This window comes from Lepisosteus platostomus, chromosome 18 (assembly GCF_059453375.1).
Source record: "Lepisosteus platostomus isolate fLepPlt1 chromosome 18, fLepPlt1.hap1, whole genome shotgun sequence".
In the NCBI taxonomy this organism is placed as follows: Eukaryota; Metazoa; Chordata; class Actinopteri; order Semionotiformes; family Lepisosteidae; genus Lepisosteus; species Lepisosteus platostomus.
Window position 1 is genome coordinate 15,915,037 of NC_142628.1, and position 22,245 is coordinate 15,937,281.

General features: G+C 43.3%; 1 protein-coding gene across 1 annotated transcript; it reads right to left on the reverse strand.

Moving 5' to 3' along the window:
• Nucleotides 1–843: 843 nt before the first annotated feature.
• LOC148645782 (mucin-2-like) lies at nucleotides 844–19,611 on the reverse strand (the record flags this gene model as incomplete). Its single annotated transcript, XM_088611862.1, has 30 exons — nucleotides 19,497–19,611; nucleotides 18,606–18,867; nucleotides 16,598–16,712; nucleotides 16,302–16,392; nucleotides 15,933–16,042; nucleotides 15,622–15,838; nucleotides 15,069–15,194; nucleotides 14,562–14,679; nucleotides 14,114–14,252; nucleotides 13,861–13,974; nucleotides 13,587–13,656; nucleotides 13,294–13,431; nucleotides 12,978–13,142; nucleotides 12,087–12,178; nucleotides 11,840–11,966; nucleotides 9,764–10,019; nucleotides 7,282–7,331; nucleotides 7,090–7,190; nucleotides 6,747–6,898; nucleotides 6,286–6,424; nucleotides 5,955–6,065; nucleotides 5,559–5,738; nucleotides 5,055–5,291; nucleotides 4,490–4,646; nucleotides 3,895–4,026; nucleotides 3,465–3,606; nucleotides 2,327–2,370; nucleotides 2,077–2,247; nucleotides 1,673–1,711; nucleotides 844–1,466 (listed from the first exon to the last, which is right to left on the reverse strand). Coding segments are annotated over exons 1-30 (4,497 nt in total), but the record flags the coding sequence as incomplete, so codon positions are not given.
• Nucleotides 19,612–22,245: the final 2,634 nt, after the last annotated feature.

The window sequence follows — 22,245 nt, forward strand, 5'->3', positions numbered from 1 at the left end:
AGGGGTGATTGTTGTAGAGGGGGTGTGGGGGGTTGTTGTAGGAGGTGGAGGGGTGATTGTTGTAGAGGGGGTGTAGGGGGTTGTTGTAGGAGGTGGAGGGGTGATTGTTGTAGAGGGAGGGTAGGGGGTTGTTGTAGGAGGTGGAGGGGTGGTGATTGTTGTAGAGGGGGTGTGGGGGGTTGTTGTAGGAGGTGGAGGGGTGATTGTTGTAGAGGGAGTGTGGGGGGTTGTTGTTGGAGTTGGAGGTGTGATTGTTGTAGAGGGGGTGTAGGGGGTTGTTGTAGGAGGTGGAGGGGTGATTGTTGTAGAGGGGGTGTAGGGGGTTGTTGTAGGAGGTGGAGGGGTGGTGATTGTTGTAGAGGGAGTGTGGGGGGTTGTTGTAGGAGGTGGAGGGGTGATTGTTGTAGAGGGAGTGTGGGGGGTTGTTGTTGGAGTTGGAGGTGTGATTGTTGTAGAGGGGGTGTAGGGGGTTGTTGTAGGAGGTGGAGGGGTGATTGTTGTAGAGGGGGTGTAGGGGGTTGTTGTAGAGGGAGGTGGAGGGGTGATTGTTGTAGAGGGAGGGTAGGGGGTTGTTGTAGGAGGTGGAGGGGTGATTGTTGTAGAGGGGGTGTAGGGGGTTGTTGTAGGAGGTGGAGGGGTGATTGTTGTAGAGGGGGTGTAGGGGGTTGTTGTAGGAGGTGGAGGGGTGATTGTTGTAGAGGGGGTGTAGGGGGTTGTTGTAGGAGGTGGAGGGGTGATTGTTGTAGAGGGAGTGTAGGGGGTTGTTGTAGGAGGTGGAGGGGTGATTGTTGTAGAGGGGGTGTAGGGGGTTGTTGTAGGAGGTGGAGGGGTGATTGTTGTAGAGGGGGTGTAGGGGGTTGTTGTAGGAGGTGGAGGGGTGATTGTTGTAGAGGGAGTGTAGGGGGTTGTTGTAGGAGGTGGAGGGGTGATTGTTGTAGAGGGGGTGTAGGGGGTTGTTGTAGGAGGTGGAGGGGTGTTTGTTGTAGAGGGGGTGTAGGGGGTTGTTGTAGGAGGTGGAGGGGTGGTGATTGTTGTAGAGGGGGTGTAGGGGGTTGTTGTAGGAGGTGGAGGGGTGATTGTTGTAGAGGGAGGGTAGGGGGTTGTTGTAGGAGGTGAAGGGGTGATTGTTGTAGAGGGAGGGTAGGGGGTTGTTGTAGGTGGACAGGTATTACTGCAACAAAGCACTTGAATCTCATAGTTGTAGCACTTGGGAGGAATTAAATTCACATTGTCTTCTTTCTTGCAGATCAGGCCAAAAGACACATTGCACTGCACCTTCTGTCCTACGTCCTCCAGGCTGTACTCGGGGTAGGACACTGCCCTGCACTTGATGTCCTCTGGGTGATCACAGATGTTGTCACCCTTGCTTTTAATATTCTCATAGGTCTCCAAGTCATCACCATCAGGTGTGAACTCTGGATCAGTAGTATCAAACCAGGAAGTCCATGTGCATCTCCTCTCACAAGCTGAAAAAAGTTTTAAAAAATTGTACTGTCTTAATCAAACTGTGTATAATGTAAGAAAGCATTGTGTCTTTCAGCTCTCCTTCTTAAAATACAGTAGTTCAGAGGAAGAAATGTACACTCACATTCTCCCTTTTGACCTGTGAGAGCTTTGAACATCAACATTAAGCCTAAAGAATATGAGAATTGGCAAATCAGAATAGACTTACGTGTTGTAGAAATGTGGGGGGTGGTAGTTGCAGGTGTTACTATGGGTGAAAAAGACAAAGTTATAATTTTTACAAAAATATATATTTTTTTATTATAATGAGACTTCAGTTGAAATTCGTCCTGTTTCTGTATTTTACTCTCTCGTTTTCTTTAAGTGATTTCCATCTTTTACTAAATTTCTATACCTATAGACCCGTTGAGTGTTAAGCTCAGAGAATTCTGAACATTTTTCTTCAGAAACTGTTAACGTTATCTAAATTCTTCTCTTTAGCTACATCGTTCTCTCTTTCTGCTTAGTTACACAAAAAACCATATGATTGTAGTATTGTGTTATTGTAGTCGAACAGAGCACTAGGTTATTGGCAATATTCTAAAACAACAGAATTACTCAAATAGTTTTTACTTGTTGTGGGTGTAGTAGTGGGAGTTGTAGATGTAATGGTTGTAGTAATAATGCAGTTGAATGTTGTTATGGTTCCATTTCTACATATGTGTGTTACACATTCTCCTTCTTCGTTGTCCTGGGAAGTGGATTCTCCTTCCTTGTACTCGTTTCCATTGTAAAAGCAACAACCTGTGGAAAGCAGATTCAAACTGAGTCATGGACTCAAGACATTCAGCAATTATAAAGTGCCTATATTTAAATAACTCACCAGGCTTCCTTTCACATTCTGTGTTTCCAGATTGTGTGCATTTACTGCAAGAATAAAAACAAAGTACACGTCATTGTCACACTCGTAAACCCCTCCTCTTAAGGACGCTCCAGCCCTTCCTTGTCTGTTCTTGATCTCCCGCACCTGCCCCCGTCCTATAAAGCCAGGCGTTCCTGCCAATCTGGGCTCAGCTTTGGAACATGGATGCCCGGAAGCCCACCTACACAGGTGGGAGGGTCCTGGAGGGGCTCCACGGCTCAGGCTTCGCAACGGCTTCCTAACCATCTGGGTCCGGGACTGGGAGCTCCTGGCCCCGTTACCCCCTTTTATTCCCCCCGGCCCTTCGCCGGATCCCGCTCCGGCTTTTAACTTCGTTCGTCTGTGTCAGGATGGATCACCTGGCTCTGGACATTGGCTTTCTCAGGTTATTCTCACAGACTCCCTTTGGACTTGTTTGCCCTGGACACACCCACCGAGCACCAGCGCACCTTGGAGACGCCCCCTGTTCTTCTTCCAGCCCCTATCCTAGTCTTTTTTCCCTGTGTTTTCTCACTCCCTTCCGGATTGCGCTGTCTGCATAGGGTTCTGAAAGACGCTTCGTGACAGTCATCAGTTTAGATAGTTTAGATCATAAATATATATTTACTAATAAAACCCATGGCTTTCTCAGAGGTGTTTTGTGTTTGCTGAGCATATTGTGACAGTTTTCAGATTGATTGTTCCATGGTTCTGAATTAGTTTATCCAGTAAATGTGCCCATTCAGGGTGCAGTCTTCATCTGCTCTAGTATGAATCTGGAATGGCTTGAATGGACTGATTCCCCAGATGTGTCACACAACTGACTGAGTCCCACTGGGGTTATGGGAGCAAAGTTACCCTCACAGCGCCCATTTGTGGCCTTTAATGTTATGGTTTGGAAAAGTATCCATCCTCCATCTGTTAACTCTCTCGTTAACACTGGACTCACTGTGTGGAAAAGAAACAGATGACCCAGCAGCTTACATTTCAGAGGATGATAACCTGCTGTGGTAGTACAACTGTTGATAAAGAGAGTCAAGGACAGAATTGCCAATAGCCAATTTGAGAGATGTAAAATTATTTAAGTTTGGATGAGTAGTTCTTTTTGAGGGTGCCTTACCACGTGGTACACTTTTCAGCAGTGGGAACGTCCTGCCCAGGACGATAGAGAATTTCATCTATATAGCATCCACATTTCTCCACACAGGTTTTGGTTTCTTCATCAAACAGGGGTTTGTCTGGAGGGCATCTGGCATAGCAGCCTACAAAGCAACAGAGAAAAACATGTTGTAATTATGCAGTACTTAGAAACAAGCTAATTTCTTATAGCTGCAATTGGTAATAATGATGCAGTCTGTCCTGGGATCCGCAAAGTGTCTTTAAACACGTATTAAGTCTGTTTTTTGACATATAAAGTTTGTTTGCTTTTTATCTGGAGTATCTATATTCATAGTCTATCATCGTCCACTGCCATAGTATAATGGTGGGAGGATTATCAGAATGTGGTGAATGGAGACGAACAGGCTGAAATGATGTTTTTGTAGTCTCACCCTCCAGTTTCAGGAGTGAGTTGCTACAGTTTCCCTCCGGGTTCTCGCAGGTTTTAATGCAGGGGCTGTGGCAAGGACTGTAGTGCCACTCACAGTCCTCTCCAGGGGGGTTGTAGAAGTCGCAGAACACAGCTGCAAGAGACAAAACACATATACAATCCTTAAACAGAATGCATAATTCAGAATACATAACCTTCATATCAAGCTCTGAGTTCTGACTTTGTTGGTTGGCCATCTACTTGCAATGAACCCATTTTTACTTACGGAGAGATAACTGTACTGAAGTTCAACTGCTTTCACTCTGTACTTGTGCAGAAAGTCATATAAGTTAAGAATCTATCTAATTGGAACAGACTTATACACCCATCCTATGTGTTATGTTACATTGCAGATATTATCATACCAATCATGTACTGAATAAGATGCATAGCAAAAACACAAAAAATCTAAGTGATATTAATACAACTATTAAACAGGAAATGTAGGTGTTTCAGACACTATAGATAGTATCTTTCAAAGGCATGAATTGCAGCAGCATCTACAAGCAAAATGCAGAACCATAAATATAAACTTGTATTTTGTAAACTCTACTCACGGCAGATCTCTGGTGTTCTCCAGGCCACACAAACACCGGCTTTATTACAGGCTGCAGCGTAGGCAGCCACAGCTGTGCAGAAGCACTCGCAGTCTCCTCCAGTGTCACAGGCACAGGAGTCACGGACACAGGCATCATAATACGGACTGGGGTCCACCTGCACAGGGAAGGGCCAAGACACACTGCTTTTTACATTTATCACACATCATCAAAACCACACACTCAGCTTTGTTATAAACATTTTGGATATTTTAAATAACCCTAACCAAATTCAATCACGATATACAACACAAGTGCTTAGACACGAGTTATCCAGATAGTGAAGATGATTGTGATAATAATAAATTGTTTTTATTATACAAACCTACTTGTAAAAAATTATCAGAGCAATCAGAGCACTGTTATAATACAAGTTATAAGCAGGATTTTAAAGTCAAATCTAAACTCATCAGGCTTGGCATTTGTCAAAGTACAATTTTAATAATGATCTGTGACTAATTAATAAAACCTTTGTTTTAATACAAAGTCCACATTTAAGATGTGAATTGTCTGTGGTGTGGTGTACCATAGGGTGGCAGTCCTCAAAGGTCTCTCCCTTAATGATGCTGCACTTCAGCTTAGCCCAGCCATGGCGGAAGGGATTCATAGAGCAGGGGTCATGGAGCTCTGCGTCGGGACAGCTGCTGGACACCTTCCAGCTGTTCCCAAACTCCAGGGGGCTGGCCACCACCAGCTGGCCCTTGGTGGTGAAGTCGTTCTTCCCGTTGTCATCGAAGTTCCCACACAGGCCGCACACCTGCCCCTAGAGGAGACACGGGGCACAAGTCAGGGAGCCTGCAGGGCACATCCTGCGACAGCAGCACTGCAGAATCCCTCCCACAAGCCACTTCATGCTGAGAAATTAGAGCCCAGTGTACTAGTCCAGCAGTACTTTATACTTTACAAGAAGAGTAATTCCATATTGCCATCTATGCAACATGTTAAAAAACAGTATGGGGTCTCTTCTGCTAAATCCCCATTTAATTTCTTTTACACCAGATGTCCTTGACTGCAGGCAGTCCTGACTCACTGCGTATGATGGATCCAGGATGATGTAGAGGGCTGTCTTCCGGTCCCAGAGCACCTCCAGCCCAATGCTGGTTTCGATAACGAGGTACATGCCAACAGACCGCACTCTGTACGTCACCTGTTCTCCCCAGTCTAGTTCAATTACTTCATACTTCCCATCAGACAGCTTCAGCTCAGTTCTCTGTGAAAGACAGACAGCTCAGCTCCTTGTGAGCCCAACATTTATACCAGTTTCTACAGTGGGGAGGCTTGCAGGAAACCAGACAACTTCTCAGCGCTGGGGTCAGAAACATGGGAGAACAGTTCTATAAAGTACAGCTTGAGATTGGATCTAGAAGGATGATGATATACTGTACCTGAAAAGTAGCTATGATGATATTCAGGAAATGGCTCTTACCCCCATATAAATCCGCACTGATTTGGAGCAGGTTGTGCCTGTTGTTCCACAGGGAATGTTTTCAGTGATCACACTGAAGGTGCCGTTTGCAGATTTTTCTCCACACATGTCCTGTAAAATAAACACAGTAGTCATAGTAATATTTTAAAAAAATTAAAAAATCAAACATAATTGTTACAAGATTAGTTTATAAATTCTTATTTAATTGTTGTTTTCTGTGCAAGGATATAGATTTTTTAAAAAAGAAAGATAACAGCATAAACTACCTTATGAAACAGCAGCTACTGTGCATATTCATAACACACTTTGGGCTGACAGAGTGTTACAGTACCTGAGCTGCCACATATCCACAGTCTCCATCAAAGCCAAACCTCTGCTCATCGAAGGTGATGTAGTGCCCGCTGCCATAGATGGTGCAGGTGCCCGGGCATTTCTCCTTCGTGCACTGCCACTGCCCCGCCTTGCAGGTGCTGGAGAGAGAGACACACCAAAAGCATTGAACCAGGGGAAGAGAGCTGGAATCACACCAGCCGTCAGTATCAACAGGAGTATCCTGATAAGCACAGCTTAGTTCACACAGAAAGTACCCCTCTGTAGTCTGCTGTATTATCAAGCATCAAGCATTTTGCATTGCAGCAGTTATGAATGTTGAAATGTATACATGAGGCATAGTGTGAGGTGTACTGTAGATGAAGTATTCTGATAAAACGTATTCAAGTTATATTCTTACACTTCTGTATAGCGAGAAGAGTCTGAAGTTGATAAGCTGATTTGCTCTAGGGAAGGACCTACCAGGTGTTGCACTTGTCCCTCACTGTCACCCCAGGAGGAAAGACATCTCCATTATGGAAACAGGGACACTGATGTTCAAGGACACAGTTCTCCATCCCGTCGTCATAAAGCCCATCGGGACACTTGCACCCCGACACGCACCCAACAATGTACTGCAGGGACAAAGGACACCCAGCACAAACTGAGTGGGCTTTTTTATTTAAACACAAAACTTTATTCACATTTTGTGAATACTGAAATTGATATATAAAAACTTTAGAACAGCTAAAAATATTAGGTAAGGTACCTGTACTTACTGTAAGTGACAGGCTGTGTTACTGACAGGAAGGGTGCTTGTACTCACACATTCCATCGCCAGATTCTTACACGTCTTCTGACACTCCAGGCCTGTAGAGCCTGGCCTGGCTGTGGAACAGTTGAAGTAGGTCTTGGGGGATGGGCAGCCTGGAGTACACAGGACACAGGGAGTCAGAGCCAGCAGAAGAAAGCAAGAGCTCTCTGCATGCTTTGCTAGCCACGAGCCCCTGGTACTTACTAGTCGATGTTTCTGTAGACAGGCAGTGTAACTTCCCATTGGTGCACATGCTGAAAACACAGAATCTGTAGGTTACATATCTCAGTGATAACAAGAAGAAAAAGGAGTATTAAAACAGATGTATTTAAAATTATATACTAAAATCTGACATTGTCCCTGCATTGGTTTTATGCTGCAGTTCACTGAAAAAAAGAAAAAGAAAATTATGCCACCATTTGTTTGAATCTCACTGATAATCGGGTGTACAGTATTGTTACAGGGGTCCCTTGAGCAGAAAAAATGTAAAGCTTACCTTAGTATACAGTACCTACTGTAGGTAAGTTGTGGGTTGATGATTGTAAAGGAGCAGTACAGAAACACGCAATATAAGAGCACATTAAGAGCACAGAGAAAGAGAAGAAGCCAGAGGCAGGGAACAAGGAGAGGAGAGACAAGTGTCCAGAAGAGTTGGGACTTGAAGCTTAAGTAGCCAGGCGAGAGCCCCTACTTCCAAACCAAACCTGACTGGAGCTAAGCATTTGAACCTTGCTAGAGAGAGCATGCTATTCTGTGTTTTTAGGGAACTTGGGTTTGTTGTGTAAAAGATACCTCAGTTAGAAATGTCTTTCCTGCTAAGGGTGCTTTTTTATGGATAGGGATATAGGCTCCCATTTATTTTGCGGCACCCAGGGTGCAGAGAGAGAGATTTAACTGCAGGTTACATTGTATTTAGTTAGAAGGCAGCTTCTCTCCTGTCTGGCCTCTGTAGGCATTAAGAGCTTTGCATAGCAGCAGTCTGGGGTTTTCTGGGTGACCAGAATGTTAGGCCTCAGAAACACCTTGTTTTTAATAACTGTACATAGAGTAACTAGTGTGTTGTACAGTATGTTTTGTTTTATGTAGTGTAGTTTGTGTCTTGTCATTCTATTAAATATTTGTTTAACCAAGTGTGCCTGGATTATTACTCCTCTCACCAAAGCTGTACAAGAGAACAAAGAGCTCACGTGCCTCTAGTTATACCAGCCGCTCAAGTGCTGTATGTTGCTAGAAATCACTCTGGGGGTTATAAATAGTTATTTTACTTACTAACTGAACCGCTTGGTCAAATTCTGATTTCGAGTGAAATAAAAATAATTTACAAAGAGCTAGGGAATAAGTTCCATAATTGGTGTTCAAATGTGGGAGAGACGGAATCAAAGAGCAACAGGTCAAAAGAGGGTTCGATAGATGCAGAGGTGTCAGAGTCATCTGAACCTAGAGGTGTAAAGACTGAGATCAGAAGAGAGATTGCTGGAGGACAGGACGGGTGTTGCTCTGAATGCTGTTAGTGAAAAGGTAGAGGTGTGTGAGCCTAGTACTGACCAGGTAGATGGAGCAGAAACAGGGGAGAGTGAGTTGCTCTCTAAACAGGAAAGCCCAGTCTTTGTTTTCTTTGGATGATCAAATGTCAGGGCTAGAACTGTCCACGGTAGAATGTTCTAATGCATAAAAGACTGCAGACAGCGGTCCACCACTTGAGACAGAGACTGACAAACAGCCACCAGCTCCACAGTAATAGGCCTCTACACCCAAAGGAACCACACCTGAGGGTGGATCTCAGCTTCCTGCACCTCCACCTGGCTTCCACAAGCTGCCAGAGAAGGAAGAGCCCTGGCCGACAGAAGACACAGGGCACAGCAGCAGTGGAAGCAGCTTTCCTGGAGGCAGAGTACTGACAGTGTTGGTGTCAGTAGCCTGAGCCCCTGGGTCCCTGTGAGAGGCCTGTGGCATTACCAGAGTCCTTATAACAATCAGGCTACCTCAGGGGGCTGGGTGAGTTGCAAGACACTGCAAGAGCAGGGGCAACAGCTCTGAGGCCTGCCCTGTCATCCTAGAGACTGTGTCCTACTGCAGGGACAGCTTTTCCTTGCCGAACCTGCATACACGCCTCTTCAAGAACTCACTTCTGTCTGCAGGACTAACAAGCTGTCTGTGTCACCGCCCACATCTGTCTGCAGTGAAGCTCTGCTAGGTATCAGGGAGCCAGGATTTCATTCCTGAACTTTCCCTTCCTCACTGCAGCAGGAGCACAGATAGAGCAATGAATCCATCAGGTCTCAAGTTAACATTGGCCTTGCTGCCATTTCTCTGACTCCCAGCAATTAGATTAGACAGCACCGATTTGAACTGATCTGGGAGTTCACACTGTAGTGCCAACTGGAGGCAGTGGGCATTAATTTGGGCCAGAGCAGCTTCACTCCCAGTAGCCCAGTGTTGACGAATAGAACCAGGCCTGCTTTTGTGTTGGGCAGACCAAAGCTGCGTGCAGTGAGGGCACCATTTATGGAGCCTGGTGGAAAAGGATCAGCCAGTAACTGGCTTGATACCCCAGGAAGAAAGAAACTGGACTGAATAATGGATTTTGATTCATAAAATGCTGACCTTTTTGCTTCATCCTGATTTTCACCACTTTCGTAATCTCCCATTTGTAAGTCTATTAAAGAGTACTGGAAATGGTATCTACCACTGCTCATCCTTGGTTGTGATGGATTTCCCAGGCTGGATTTGGTCTCCATTGTGGAAGCAGGGGCAGCTGGCCATGGGCACACAGATGCCACCCTCATCCTGGTACAGACCGTCAGGGCAGGTGCAGCCGTCCACAGGTAAGAAGGTGGGGGAGCAGTACTGGAGATCAGAGCTGAGGGAGAGACAGGTGCGCTGGCAGCCACTGAGCCCATAGGAGAAGTTCTGGGTGTCAGGACAGCTCTCTATATATGTGTCTGTGAATCAGAACATGCACAATTAATGACAATCAGTAACAGTAACAGGGTGTCTTATCACATATAAAGAAACTAAGGATGGGATTATAATTTAATTAGGTGAATCACAATATTTGCACTGTTTCTTTAATTAAAGCAGTTAAACTAACATTGTGATCCTATTAAATATAATTATTACACTCACACAGTTGTTCTTGGAGCACTTGTACTATAGTAGAACAGCATTTCATTTTTCAACAGCTGCCAAAATGTTCACTGCTATCAAATATTTTTCATTTAATATCATACTGTATGTAAGTCAATCTTTTTCAAAATAATAGTATTTTATGGAACTTTTGACTTACTTGCTTATTTATCCAAACATAGTTGTTTATTTAATAAAATGGAATACAGTAACAAAAATATAAAGAACACAAATTCAGGACTATTCAAACATCTGAAAAGGCTGATGACAGTTTTAGAGGCTTTCTCTTTGACAGAAGAGAGGTAGTCTACTGAGATGCTTCCTGATACATAAAGCTATACAATAAAAAGTGCCAAGCCAATAAAGGGATTCAGTCTTTTCAATAACAAAAGTAATTGAAGTGAATTTAAAATAAGTAAAATACAAGACATCATCTACCGTACATTCCCAATCATTAGATACTGAGAGGCAGCAATAATGCAACAAAAGCTATTGGTACCAATTTCAAATCTATCCCCTTAATTTCATAAAATATTTGATTAGAGAACTGATTACCTACTATTCACTTATGATGGTGGACAAACAATTGTGCAGTATAATTGCATGCAACAAACTATTTTAATCAAATGAACTAGTTGCGTCATTTGGTAACAATTCTCATGTTTTTTAGTGTTTTTTTATTGGAAACAAACAAAATTACATAATTTCAACAGTTGCAGCAACATAGGGCAACAAAGAAAGACATCAATATATCGCAAAAGGAGAATGATGAGGACAGGAAAGAAACAAGAAAGGGATAACAGAAAAAAACATTCCGTGCTGAGAAGAGAAGAAAGGAAACACAACGTTTCAGCTGTGGAGCCTTCTTCGGGTGTGAAGGCTTCACAGCCGAAACTTTGTTTCTTTTCTTCTCTTTTCAGCATGGAATAACGATCATCATCAGTTCTTATGGAGGAATTCTTATGTTCTTAACAAGACCGGGGTTATGCTGCAAGGTTCTACTCTTCTACTACAGTACTACAGCAACTGATATTGCTTGAGCCCTCCTTGTTTGAGACTAAAGTGATTCAGTATTTGTAGTCAGTTTAGGATATTCCCTCTGATCCCAGGGATGTGCTTGGTTGATCTTCTCTAGACTGATTCCAGAGCAGAAATATCTTTAGTAACCTAGTCACTATAATTATACACAATATTCTAAATGAGGTGTCACTGGGCATGGTTCAATCTCAGCGGGTTCAGATGTGCAATCCCTTGTACAGGCCAAGAGCCTGTAATGAGCAATGGGCAATGCAAGGTCACCATTGGCAGAGTGAAACACAGAAGGACTCTTTCATTATTGGAGTTGCTGCTGTTACCATATTCAGCAAACAGGACTCTGGCACACAGGCCCATTACAGCAAAACAGGCAGATACACCAGTCATCTTGGTCTCAATCACATGGGATAGATGAGGTGGGGTTTGGCAGCTGTAAAATCTCCCATATTTTGTCCTTTTTTACATTTTTTGTAAAGGGTTCAGCTAATGTGCCCAAAACAGCTGGTTTCTCTGTGTGGTTCTGAGGATCAGTACACCCCCTACTGTATGTCAGCACTACTCCAGTGTGATTTCTGCCCCAGTCCCCCCCTCCCCCACTCACCACACACAGTGCTCCTCCAGTCCTGCAGACTCACACCCTTGGCAGCACAGGCTCGCACATAGGAGGACAAGGCAGCACACAGGCAGTCCTCACTCTTCTCACAGTTACAGGTGGAGTACACGCATTTCTGGAATCACAGCAGGCAGGAAACCAGCTATACATTAGACATCCAAGTTGACCAGAAGAATTATTTGCTTAATTTTCTCTACAGATCAAGATGATCTGGATTTGGAGTTCACAGCCAGACCTTGTAGTAGTCCTTGGGATTCACCAGTGCATGACACTCCGCAAACTTCCTGTCAGTCTCCAGAACGGAGCACCAGTGTTCAGCATAGTTCTCTGTGGGATAGAAGCACAGGTTAACCTCAGTTCCACAGAACTACTGTAATGGACTAGTTTTACAGACCACTAATAATCAATAGCATCAATTTTTACCATTTATAGTGACAGCCTATGATAAATCCAACAGATTGTTTTCTGTTATCAAATTGTTGGTATTGCGTACTGCCCAAACTCATGAAGGAATAAAATCCTGGACATTTTTTTATTAAAATCTAGTCAAGATTGTCAATTGTAGTGAAGGTTTTGAGTTACAGTACAGACTCTTCACACTGTTTGTATGGCATCAACTTTCATTTATAGGCTGATAATGCACAACTTTAGAAAAAACCTGACAATCAGCTGTTAGATGTTAAAAATTGAAGCAAGAAATGTTTTGCATCAGAGATCTGACATGACCAAAATTGATCTGATTAGCTCTCCTTATTCTCTCTGTCAGTGTCTTTATGAGGAATAAGATGAGGAATCTCGTAGTCATTATTCACTCAAGCTTTTGTTGTGAGGCTGATATTCACCTTCCTGTTGCTGTTTTTTCATCATCCAGTTAAGTCTCTTCCAGTGTGATACAGAAAAGCTAATGTCTATTTTTGTCTTAATTACTAATAATAAAACACTTGCTGCAATATCCAGACATGTTCTTAAACATTTGCCGCAAATTCAGAACACAAATCCCTGTACACCTTTAGACTCCAACGTGGCAGAGATGCAGTTTTTAGACAAATGGTTGGATACACTCAGTCCCTTTATCTGGCCAGCACATGCTGTATATGGACATGGAAGGCAGCTCTTGGACTCTCACCTGTCTCCACACTGAGGGCACAGGGGTCATCCAGCCGGTCAGACCTGTCTGGACAGCTGGCCTGGGCCTTCCAGGAGTTGGCAAAGGGGGCAGCTGTGCCTTCCACCAGCCCAAGCTGGGTCTTGAAGTCATCACTCTGAACGTCATTGAAGTCTCCACACAGACCTGTGCACAAGACACTGCTTACAGTGGGGCTTCTGCCTGAGCAACTTACTGTCATTTTCCATAGCAAAGGAACTGCAATACAGGCTGTTGGGCAAAGATTAGCTACCAGAGAGCTCCGGTTTTATTGTGGAACAGATGCAGTGCAACTTACCACACATCTTGGTTTTGTAGGACTGCTCCAGGGACACATAGACCTGCATGATGGGAACCAGCTGGACCTGCAGCTGCAAACCAAAGTCAGACTGCAGGATGATATGGAAGGAGGAGGGTCTGAAGACATGGAGGTGAGCTAAACAATGACAGAAATGGAAGTCATTAGATCTGTATTGACTATTCGTATATTCATGCAGTTCTATGTTGTGACCGTCACAATGCTCAGCTCATGTCTCATCATACACCCTACACAACAGGGCACGTTCCCAACAGACGGAGTCTAGTTCTCACCCATGTTGTATGGGAGACTGATCTCAGCCGAGTTGTGGAGCACTTTCCCATCAGCTTTAAACAGCAACGCCTACAACAATAACAAGGAATATAAAGATGGAGGAAGCACAAAATCTACTGTCTAATCGGGGACATACATTTTCTGCCAATTCTTATTATGGTTTGTTCTTTAATGGGATTTTTCTTCTTTATAAGAATATAGTTACTGTGACTGAAACCTGTCCTTCTTGGTATCTTGTCCCTCCAGTACCAGTCTCTCTGGCTCCACACTCACATTGTTCTTGTCGTTTTCCAGCAGCACCACCACTGTCTTCAGACAGGTGTCCAAGTCCTTGGAGCCACAGGGAATCAGTTCTCCCAGGATGCTGAACTTGGCTCCGTCACAGTCCTGAGAGGGTACAAATAGAGTTGACCTACTCAAGCCAACTTGTTATCATGACTGCACCAATTTACATTCTATAGGACAGCTTGCAACATCTGGAAATGACAAAGAAAAGACGTCCTACAGTAATGGGCAGGGACGTTACCTTGGACAGGACATAGTAGCAGTTTCCATGGAAGGTGTAGGTCTTGCCATCAAAGGTGGAGATGTGAGCTCCCCCCTCCACAGCACAGCTCCCAGGACAGGACCGGCTCTTACAGGCCCACTTCCCCGACTCACACACACTGAAACACAGAACAGCCCTTCGAGTTTCACACCCTGCATGAAGAATATCACCCCTGGCTCAGCAGCACTGTGAGGAACTCTGCCTCAAGCACTAGAAACAAGGATGGGTCATGTTTAGGACACAAAGCCAAAGAGACAACAGCATGCACAGCACGTCACACAGAAATAAGTGTTTGTGAACACAATCCATTTTAATGGGAGGATAAGATGGGACCTGGTCTTTAACATTTCAGTTTCAAACTACACTGAATCAGATAGAGAGAGTGCAGGTGACAGAAGCCACTGCAGTGGCCGAAGATGCCGCTTACCATTCCTCGCACTCCTGCTGGACTGTCTCCCCAGGCTGGAAGTGTGTGCCATGCATGTTGCACTGGCACTGCTCCACTGGAATGCACCCGGTCTGAGAAACATCGTCAAACACCGTCCCTGTGGCACAGCAAAGACAGGCAGCATGAGACCACAGTCCGTGACAGACTGCCTGCTTCACTCTCCTACTGTTCCTGCTGGAAGGACTTCAACACCCAAAAATAACCTCTTCACTGGAACACAAGTCACCATTTCTCTACTTGGTCATTAGTGATCACGCACTGTGACAGTATGTGGATCTTCAGTCACGTCATGCTCTCAGCCTAACTCACCCAGTAACATAGTCTTACATCCTATTTCCTAGTCATTTGTATTCAAATAGCCTCTAGTCTCACATCTTGTGCAATACTGTTAATTATAACTGCACAGAGCATCCAAAACAGGTCTTGGAGACCAGGCATGTCATCCTGGTTTTACAGGGTGGTGTTGCAGAACACAGGGGCACTGACCTGCGGGGCAGAAGCAGCCGTCCATGCGATGCTCCTCACACAGTGTGCTGGTGTCAGTGTGGGAGCAGGTGTTCATACAGGGGGAGCCGCTCTCCAAGTACACCATGTTGAAGGGACACTGCTTGGCTGCAGTTTGGACACAGTATATTTAGAGGTCATCACAGCAATGGGTTAATGACACTAAGCACTGCAGGACATGAATTAGGATGAAGCTGTGAGGAGTTCAGATGTCTGTCAGATGCTTTGATTTCAAGATACTGCAAAGGTCTTCTGCTTCAGGGCAGATCCTAGACTCTTTGATTTAAGGCAAAGGATCATATTTATATACAATATTGCCTCTCACAGCAGTAAAGAAGGCCAAGCAATTCACAGTTATGCAGCAAAAAAGACAAAGTAGTTTTCAGGATAAAAACCCTGCTCTCTTACAAGGAGCAGCAAAAACATCAGTTACAGCCTAAGGGCAAGATTCCAAGTAGTAATGAATTATAACCCAATACTAATCTGGTATAAACAGTTCGCCTGTAATCTAGCACCGGGCCCTGATGCATCTTACTGCAGAATTTCTCAGTCCTCCAGTTCTGGGGAGTGCCACCAGCATGGGAGCACTGCCGGGAGAATTCGGAGAGGGTGCTGCACACACAGAAGTCACCCAGGGTAGAGTTACAGCTGCACATGTCCTGAATGCAGGCCTGCAGGTAGGGCTCAGGGTCCACGGAGCTCATACAGTCGGCCCAGGTGTTGGACTTGAGCAGCTGTTCACAGGGTGTGCGCTAGGTGCAATACAGGCAGGTTACAGCCACTGAAATGAGAAACTGTCCACAATCACATTCTGTGCCGAGCTGGAGGTTTAGACGTGATACTCACATACTGAGAACAGGAAGGTGTTGATTCCTCCTCATAGGGGTCTTCACACACCTCATTGGGCCGATGGATCTTCTGCTGGTTCCCAAATGTAATGGGGCTCAGGGCTTCACCTGCATAAGAAGGTTTACGGTTTTAAATATGTTTTGGCAATGCAAAAGATATGACATTTACAGAATAACTGATGAATAGTTTACTAAATTCATTTGTGTTAAGTACACATAAGGTTTTTTATTATATTATATAAATTATAACCATGAGAAAAGTAGTTTCACAAGTATATAAACTCAGTCTTCACTATTCGTGTTTGACAACAATGTGTGATGCCTGACTGTCTCATAGTTTTCAAAGTCCCTCGTTCCAATAACTCACCTTCATAGATTAACTCATTATACATGCTGATCCCATTGTAATCCCCACACAGCCCACAGGTGCGGTTCCTGTACTTGGAGTCCAGCTCCAGCTGAGGAGAGAAAGCCCAGAACGCTCAGTTCAGAACTGGGGTAGCCTGGCGTCTTGACAGAAGTACATGGAGAAATGTGTGCATGTCAGGCCTGAGACACACAACCAATTCAAAGTCATGTCTATGGTCTCGTTACAGCTCCAGGAGTGACCTACTGGTAACAGGATGGGAATGAATCTTCCCTCTCTGAAGAGCTGGCTCTTACCATGATGGCATCTTCTCCGTTCCACATGACAGTGAGTCCCAGTTTAGCGTACAGCTTCGTGTAAACCTCATTCTTCTCCAGCAGTACCCCTGAGCCGTAGTATGGGGTTTTCACACTGGGGTTGAAATACATTGCGTTAGTTTCAGGTCCTTGTCTTTTGCAGCCTGAATGTAAGGCAATTCATTTTCAACACTGTAACTGGACTGTGTACATTAAAGAGAGAAGATTATTCTGAATTTACTTAATGAAACAACCTGCATGAGGAAGCTTTCCTCACCAATATGAGCACAAGAAAAAATATGGTTTGAAGGACAGAATATAAGACTTTTACAGCCTAGAACAGTTACATTCTACAGTTAAGTAGAACAGTTAAGAACGGCCTGGTGTAGTTAAACTGAATTTGTTTTCAGAACTCAACACCGTTTTAAAAATCATGTGCTGATTTCTATGTTTGCTACCATGCCTTTGTGATTTCTCACTTCTGTCAGCTTAGTCCTTGAACTGAGCTTCTGAAGAGACATATTCTCACACCAATACTTTATAACCTGCCCGAGCACCAGGAGAGAGGTGGTGTCAGCATTCAGTGTACATACTGCAGTGAGCAGTCAGAGACAGAAATCCTCAGCCTGAGGGAATAATAATAATAATAATAATAATAATAATAATTGCTTACACTTATATAGTGCTTTTCTGGACACTCCACCAAAGCGCTTTACAGGTAATTGGGATCCCCTCCACCCCCACTGATGTGCAGCATCCACCCACATGATGCGATGGTAGCCATAGTGCGCCAGAACACTCACCACACACCAGCTTTCATTGTGGAGGTGAGCAGAGTGATGAAGCCAGTTCAGAGATAAGGGTTATTAGGAGGCCATGACCCAGGGGAAAATTTGGCCAGGACGCCGGGGTTACACCCCTACTCTTCTCGAGAAACGCCCTGGGATATTTAATGACCACAGAGAGGCAGGACCTTGGTTTTACGTCTCATCCGAAGGACGGCGCCTTTTTACAGTATAGTGTTCCTGTCACTATACTGGGGCATTAGGACCCACACAGACCGCAGGCTGAGCGCCCCCTGCTGGCCCCACTAACACCTCTTCCAGCAGCAACCTTAGTTTTTCCCAGGAGGTCTCCCATCCAGGTACTGACCAGGCTCACACCTTCTTAGCTTCAGTAGGTTGCCAGTTGTGAGTTGAAGAGTTATATGGCTGCTGGCTAAGCAGTAATGCCAAATGAATAAGCAATAATGAATAAGCTGTAATGCCAAACGCATTACTGCCCAGTTAAGCTTCTCTCAAGGGCAAGCTGAGACAGTCCTAGTCTTTTTCTCAGATTAACAACCTTTTGTGATTTCAGTTTTTCTTCAAAAAAGTACAGTAGATTTGTTTAAAATATTACATTACATTTAATTTGGTATTTGAAGTGTCTGACAAATCCTTGACCTTGCCCAAGTGTTTATGCGGCCTTTGCAACTGTTTCAGCATTCACACCACTGCAATTCAATTGCAGGCACAGACTAGCTCTGTTAGTAGAGCATGAGACTCATAATCTCAGAGTAGTGGGTCATCCATGTTGGAGGTTGGGCACAAGGCTAATAACCCTGTCCCGTAAAAAACTAATGTTACAGGATATTGCTGCCCCTACATGCTGGAAGGTATAATGGGCAAACATCCACAGCCAGTGCAATTCAATTAAAAATTGTGCCCCTTAAAATTTTGTGAGACCTTGACAAAATGTTTTTGGAAATCTATATATCAACTTGTATTATCTGCTCTGTTTGAGTTTGTGTGAAAAATTCTAGCTAGTTAAAACAAAACCTTGCTTTTCAAAAACTAGTTGGCTGTTTTTTAAGATGTTATTGTTTTATAAGTATTTTGCTAACTTCTAATTCTAAGTGTCATTTCCAAGGTTTTACTTGTAACAGAAGCCCACTTCCAGTTTCTTGGCTCAGTTCTGTTCCCCCCTTTTATAAATTGAGTTTTCAGACATTCTCAACAGTACTCACATGTCTCCATTGACAGACGCCAGCTTTCTGCGGAGGACGACAACAACGTTCTTGATGGTGACGACCACCTGGCTGATGACCGGGCGGTCCTCACGCTCTGCCCGCTGGATGTGCACGGAGAACTCCAGGTAGGACTCTTGGCAGTCGGAGGCCAGGTTGTACTCGCACGTCCCCGGGAACTGGTACACGTCCCCATCGAAAGTCTTGTAGTGCCCGTTGCCCCAGGTGCTGCAGATCGTCTGGATGTGCTCACTGCCGCTGCCTAGGAGGAAGGGCAAAGGGCAGCTCAACTGGCTGAAGGGCGGTCAGTTTAACAGGTGCGAAACTATAGAAGTCCTTAGTTTGATAACAGTTCTTAAGAACAGCTGTTGTGTTGCACACAGCAGCCACTTACAGTATATTTTGGGGTTACCACATTACAGCACTTAGGTTCCCCCACCACCCACCCCCTTTATGTCAGTTCTAAAACATGCACAATAACGAGCAGACATCTGCAGAGCCCATCCATCTCAGTCCTTGGTCTTCCACAGGGAAACCAGTGTCTGAATGATGTTCAGTGACGTTCAGTGCTGAAGGAAGTTTGTTGGTACAGGTCTCACTGTTTTAGTAGAATCTTGGAAATTGTGTTTTAAACACTTATTTTGATAAAACTTGCTGTATTTTTTAAGCTTGTTGTTACTTAAAGAAGTGTTTAAGTTTTAATTCATATTCTTGTTGAAATAGGTGATTTGTGTATTTATTCTCCAAATACCAGATCAGAAAGCTGGTTATTACACATTCATCTTCATTGTTTAAATCTGTGTACGAGTTCCCAAAAGTATTCTTTGACACTGCCAACATTTGACTGATTTTAAACATAAACCTTTAGTAGCTGCAATCTACTCTGCCTACCTGATTGCGTAGAGCCATAACCAGCAAACATCATCAGCCACATCAGCACCAACACTGGTACCCCTGCCTTTCTTCCCATGGTTCACTGTGGATAGGCTGCAGCGTCTCCACAGGATCTTCGGGGAAAGTGTCCCAACTGGATTCTAGCTCTGGCTTTTATAGCTCCAGAGGTAAGGAGGGACTAAAGTACCAGGGGCTGAGCTTGATGATTCCTCAATGTAAACAGGTATCATGTAGAATTTCCTTGCAACAAGTTAAACACAATGATGAAACAGGAGCAAAAGCAGGAGCTTCCCCACCACTATTCTTCCATCTTCTTTAACCACTCAGTCCAATACAGCGTTGCAGTGTGCAGGAGCCCAGCTCAGAGTATTTATTAAAAAACTGCAGAAATGAGGCAGGCAGGAACTTTCATGAATGTCACCAATAGGGTAAAATTCAACCCTATGTGAACTATACAGTACAGTATGTATTTCAGATCTTAATTGAAGCTAATTTTTGACCATTTAAAATAAGTATTATTTTCTTGACTCTGTACTGATGTTTAATTGCTTTTCAGATTATAATCTGATACAGTGTAGTAGTTGATTTCACAGTTCATGATTTGTATGATCTAGTATTTGAAGAATTGTAGTTTTTCATTTGTACTTTAATTCCAAAGATGGTATGTGTTGTTGTGCTGGCTTCATTACTGTCCAACACACCCCTCTGTAGCTACAGAATTACAGAACCTCTCTGGAACCAGTAATGAGTGCGGATGATTGCAGTGTTTTCCAGTGTAATCTCCCCTTGCCTTAAAGCCATGGAAATAACAAGACAAGCTAAATCTGTCCATTTCATCTGATTTTCAACCCCTTACTGATGCATATACACCAAAGTTATACTAAAAACAGTACATTTTTTGGCCTCTTTCAATGTAGTCATGAATTACATTGCTGTACTCTCTCTACTTTAAAATTCACCACATTTATGTGTATGAAAATAAGGCGTTAAGTCAACTGGTGTTTTAATATTTAATTATGAATTTTGGCTCTCTGCAATTATAGATTTGAATTGACTTACATATTTTAAATGAGAAGTCAATTGAGTTGAATGAAGTAATGCATAAATTAACCAGTATTCATGGACAATGAACAGAAGGATACAGTTTGGAACTGCATACTGTAAAACTGAGAATGGGAATTTCTTTACACAAAGTGTTGTGGAGATGTAGAGCACATTCCCTAACCCTGTATTTGAGACATATCTGTATTCATTCAAGAAACAGCTGGATGAGATTCTTCAATAACAACCAAATAAGCTTGGGTTGGCTGAATGGCCTTCCCTTATTTGTAAAATTATTATTATGTGTACAGAAGGTCCAAAGTAAAACAGCAGATTTAAGTCACAACTATTCTGTCATTTGATTAAGACAAATGTGAAGCACATATCTTATAAGGAACACAAGTTGTGTTGTGAGTCACTTTTAATTACTTAGCTACAGTTTACATAGTAACTCTAGAATCAATGGTTAAGTTATTATGTAAATACACATAATACCACAACAATACAATTATTTAATTTCTTTTGCTTGTTTTTGATGTGAATTGTGTGAAACCACCTGACTGGTAAACATCAGACATGCAAATGTTCCTGGACACTTTCTTGTGGTTGCGCTAGGCCTTCCTCAAGGCCTGATTCTCACTCTGACAGATACAGTACAGTGGCAGCCAGCAGATGGAAATGCCACCTGAGATCAGACAACTTGCTACAGCAGCTGAACAAGCTCAGGTGGAAAGGCTCCATCCTTGTTCAGCTGCAGGTCTGATTCCAGAGCAATGTCTGCAATATGTATTGTAACATACTGTAGCAACCAGAAGTGTGCACACTGTTGTAAATAGGGCCTTACTGCATAATACAAATTTAAGAGGACTTTCCTTAATTTAACTCCTACCCTTCCAACTATATAGCCTAACATTTTGCTTGCCGTTTTTTGTTTTGCTTCTCCACACTGTCTGGTAGATTTAAGTAATGTCAACATAAAAAACTATCCTAAGTAGTTTAGTCTAGCTCAGCATCTTCCAACTTGTATTTACAATTTTTGTTTTTACTACCTGTATGCACAACTCTGCACTTGTCAACATTAGATGTCATCTGCCAGGTGGTTGCCCAGTCTTTTACTAAATCTTTTTTAATTTAATTTTCTGCTAACAGTTTTAATGTTTGCTGATCCACCTGATTTGGTATAATCTACAAACCTGAATGATATAAATTAGGAAGAGCAGTGGTCCTTGTACAGACCCCTGTGGTACTCCACTACTGTACATCACACAATTTGACTATATACCCCTTATCTATAGTCTTTGTTTCCTATTTATTCATCAGTTCTTAATTCATGAACACATTTCCTTGAAATTCTTTCATCTGGAATTTGAGCAGCGGTCTTCATCTGGAACTTTATCATAAAACTTCTAAAGATCTAAATACGCAATATCATATGATCTGCGCTTGTCCATTTCTGTTGTTGCTTATTCAAAGAATTCTAACAAGTTGATTAAGCAAGATCCATCTTTCTGAAACTGTGTTAAGTATACCCTAGGATGGCTTTTCGATATAAATTAGGTGATCCTCTAGTTTAGTTCTAACAATTGTTTACCTAACCTAACAGAAATTAGACTTATTGGTCTATAATTACTTGGGTTGGTTTTGTCGGCACTTCAGTTACCGTTTGGCAATCCATGGGTATTCACCCTGACTTGAGTGACTCTTG